The 4013-nt window shown below is 51.4% G+C and overlaps 1 protein-coding gene across 4 annotated transcripts; it reads left to right on the top strand.

Annotated features, from left to right (window-relative positions):
- Window positions 1-903: 903 nt before the first annotated feature.
- LOC120966167 (uncharacterized) lies at window positions 904-3634 on the top strand. 4 transcript variants are annotated; one of them, XR_005759350.3, is made up of 4 exons: window positions 904-1190; window positions 1282-1523; window positions 2894-3044; window positions 3134-3634. XR_005759350.3 is itself a non-coding variant. In XM_040391923.3 (3 exons), the coding sequence occupies exons 1-3, from the start codon at window positions 956-958 to the stop codon at window positions 3236-3238; spliced, it is 510 nt and encodes a 169-aa protein (XP_040247857.1). In that variant the 5' UTR covers window positions 911-955; the 3' UTR covers window positions 3239-3634. The 4 variants fall into 4 exon arrangements, 1 of the variants encoding a protein (XP_040247857.1); XR_005759349.3 differs by having other exon boundaries at window positions 906-1190; window positions 1271-1523; XM_040391923.3 differs by lacking the exon at window positions 1282-1523 and having other exon boundaries at window positions 911-1190; window positions 2875-3044.
- Window positions 3635-4013: the final 379 nt, after the last annotated feature.

Below are 4013 nucleotides of genomic sequence, written 5' to 3' on the forward strand. Positions count from 1 at the left end.
GGAAAAACAATCCCAACTTTTTAGTCAAGGTTTGACAAAAATATTTGAGATTTGAATGTGAATGTTCATGAATTGGAGACTGGATTTTCTACTCCAGTCGTACCGTCGGGCTGAATGTGAAGGGGCATGAAGAGACTAAAGGGCTCCTTGAACCTTAAACCCTAACCGTAAACCGTAATCCGTAAACCCTAAACCCTAAAACTTTTGATCTAGTTTGATATGAATAAATTCAGAATTTTTTGATTTTGTTTCTATTTTTTTAATTTACTATTCATCCGGGTGCACCTACACCTGGGAGCAGCCACACCTTTCTACGTTAATTGTTTCACCTCTACAGTGAGCATAAACATGATGTCAATGTTTTCTTATTCAGTTCCCGCAAAAAAAATGTTTCTTATTCAGAATTCGTGCTACATGACAAGTAATTAAGGGTTGCACATTGTTCTGTAATTATGATATAGTATAACTCAGTACATGCAAAAATTGATGCTTTATCAGATCACTGAAGAAAGCTATGGAATTCAACAGCAAAAGCAGGCAACTATATATTGAATTGACATCACATGCTAGCAAGATAGACGTATCCAACGGAGAGGCACAAAGCTACTGCAGCAAGGAGCATATACTCAGGGGAGCACATGCTTGCAACATTATGGGTAAGGTTTGCGTGCATTTATCGATGATGTACATAGTTTTAAAAAAACCTGGTGATGTACATAGTTGCAAATGCAAAGAAGGTTAGAAAGCAAATGGTGATACGGGAGGGGCGTTTTGGCTCCCGGGTATGCTCTCTATATCTCAGCCGCTAAGATGTCCATCGAGATCTGTACCTCGCATTATTTCCCCCTTATACGGTACAACAGAAATGACAAAATACACTGCCTCATCCGTTTGTACGTATAGCTGGAGGAGACGCACATGGACGGAGGCGTTTGGGGGTGGTTGATGAGCGTCGATGGCCTGTACCGCAGCATGGCGATTGGATGTGGGTCCAGCTCGTTTTTTCTCCAGCGACAAGGGAGAAAGGGGATCTGGGGATAGAAGCGAAGGCTCTGAGTGTGCGGCGGCGGCGCAAGTGGTGGCGGCGACGGAGGCATATCAGCGAGAAGGCAAAAACTACATGCTCGCGTGGATCGCTCCCCGGTGGGCGAGAATGTGGCGGCTGACTTCCCAGTCGCTCCGGTTGACAGGTAATGGTTCATGCTGTATCAAACAATTTTATTTTTCGGATTTAGAGTCTCGTTGTGCTTCCGTTTGAGCAGTTCATCAGGAAGGTTGTAGGTTACCCATCTTCGCAGAGGAGGCGTGCAGCGCAGTGGCTCTAATGGAGATGCTGGGGAGCGGAGACGCTGCGGAAGAGGAATCCGCCAATGGATCCAGATGGGGGATCTCGAGATGAGGGGAAAACCTAGCGAGACGATTTGGTGAAGCTTGGCCGGGCTGATTGGAGCGATGCCGACTGCGGCGAGCAAACCAGTGTTGCTGCTGGTGGAGGCGCCATGTCCAATTTCACCTAAGTGAAGGTGATAACCCGGACACCATTGATTAGGGTGGCAATGATGGACCCCTGGGTGAAGATGGGAACAATGTGATTGAAGAACCTAGCCAGGCCAACTCTACCGCACGACCCCATTTTCTCCGGGTACGTCCGTTTAAAGTAAAACGGACATATCAGATGACCCAGCGGCAGACCACATTTTATTTTTTCATCTGTTTCGTGTCCGTTTCACCCCATCTCTGGACCAAAGTTGGTCTCGCTTTGAGGCAAAAGCGACAGAAAACGGACGCCTCCGTCCTCCTCTTCATCCGTTGTGTCGGGGCGTAACCCACATGTCACCCTCTCTCTTTTCTCTCCCCTGGCCCACCGTGTCCACCCGCCCACCCACCAACGCATGCGAGGCGCGGCGGCCGTGGTGGCGGCTGCGCGCAGGCGGAGCGTTGCCGGCGCGGGCAAAGCACGGCCGACTTCATGCGGGCGAGGCACGCGCAGGGGCGTGCGGCGAGGGCGAGGCGGGGGCGGGCGGGGCGACGGCGAGGCGCGGCGCGAGCGGGGCGTGGCTGGCACGCACGACGCGAGGGCGGGGCGAGGCGCGGCACGAGCGGGGCGAGGCGGGCGCGCGCGGGGCGAGGCCGGCGCGCACGGCGCAAGGGCGGGGCGGGGTGGGCGCGCGGGGGGCGAGGCGGCCGGCGGCGAGGCCGGCGCGCACAGCGCGAGAGCGGGGCGGGGCGGGCCGAGGCGACCGGCGGCGAGGTGCGGCACGAGCGGGGCGAGCGCGAGTGGCGGACGCGCAGGGGCGAGTGGCGGGCGGCAGGGCAAGCAAGCTAGCTATGGCACGGCGTGTGCTAGCTAGCTAGCAATAGCACGGCGTGTGCTAGCTAGCTATCTATGACACGGCTCGGTGGGCGTGCTAGCTAGCTAGCTATGGCACGGCGAGGCGGGCTAGCTAGCGAGCGCGGTTGGGTGACGGCGTCCTAGCTTCGTCGCATGGGCGAGTGCAGCACGGCTGGCGAGCGCGTGGGCTGCGACGCTGGCAGGCGCGGGCACGCGCAGTCTCGCAGGGCGCCGGCACGGCGGAGGGCGCGAGGTGATGCTGCTGCAGGGCGACCGCGGGGGCAAACGCACGGGCGGACATTTTAGGGTGGGCGGCTACGGTGGGCGCCTCCAACAGAATCCGGACGTAAATGTTCGTTTTGTTACCCATTGTCATCCCAAACGGACGAAATCCAGACAAAGCGGACGTCCGTTTGGGGTCATGCGATGGAGTTGGCCTAACCTACTATGAGTGCTGATGCAGTGTCAGCCCAAGCTAATCAGCCGAAAATTGAATTTTTATTCAGTTACAGTTACAGTTACAGTTAATATTCCATTATTAGTGTTCCATTTTTTGTCCAGGATCTACATTGACAACCTTGACCTGGGCATCTTCAACATGAAACACGATGTGTTCCCGAGGATCAAACAATTTGGCGAGGGCATGGTGCGGTGGATGGCCACAATGGCCACGGACGTTGGAGTTGCCGAGCCATCATTTGCATCAGCATCGGTAAGCTGAACAACACTTTTCACCAACAAGCCTGATTTTTTTGCTGATCCCCTGTTTTCATTAACTAATACAATTTCCCCCTGTACCAGCTTAGGGATCCTTCTAGAGTGTCTTACCGAGGAAGACATGCGCAAACAGTTGTTGCAACCAATTTTACGCTATACCAGTTAATGCGTCTATGCAAAGCAGAGTGACTGGCAAGTGTAAAGATTGGAGGAAGTGTTGAACCCTTTGGTCTCGGGCCGCTGTATATATTGAGAGATTATCGTGGGATACAAGTTTGGGAGGTCGCTAGGACTTTGCAGAGTTACATGAGAGAGATACAGGAGATTACACGAGAGGGAGAAGAGATAGAAATTTGAATACAACACATATATCTCTATCTATCTATCTAACATCCTCCCTAAATCTAGACCTATGAAACTCTGTCAAGATTTAGATTGTATATAAACTCGTCCATTCTCCTCGTGGAAAGTGGCTTGGTAAACCCATCAGCAAGTTGATCTCCTGTGGGAATAAACCTGATGTCAAGTAGCTTTCGAGCCACCCGTTCTCTGACAAAATGGAAATCAACTTCTTTGTGTTTTGTTCGTGCATGGAAAATAGGATTTGCTGAAACATAGGTTGCACCAATGTTGTCACACCATAACCTTGCAGCTTGTGAAACTTTTATTTCAAGTTCACATAGCAGAGTCTGAATCCACATGACTTCAGCAGTTGCATTTGCCAGTGCTTTATACTCTGCTTCAGTACTGGATCTAGAGACAGTAGCCTGATGGCAAGTATATTTTTCCTGTGTAAAAAGTATTCCATCTTTCACCTGTTTTACTTCAATACCAAGGAAATAGTGAAGGTTGCCCAAATCCTTCAATGCAAACTCCATATTAAGATCCTGAAGAAGACTTGTAGTTTCATCTGGATTGGAACTAGCAACAATGATGTCATCAACATAAACAAGAACAAATATTG

The sequence above is a fragment of the Aegilops tauschii genome, chromosome 6 (genome assembly GCF_002575655.3).
Source record: "Aegilops tauschii subsp. strangulata cultivar AL8/78 chromosome 6, Aet v6.0, whole genome shotgun sequence".
NCBI classification, from domain to species: Eukaryota; Viridiplantae; Streptophyta; class Magnoliopsida; order Poales; family Poaceae; genus Aegilops; species Aegilops tauschii.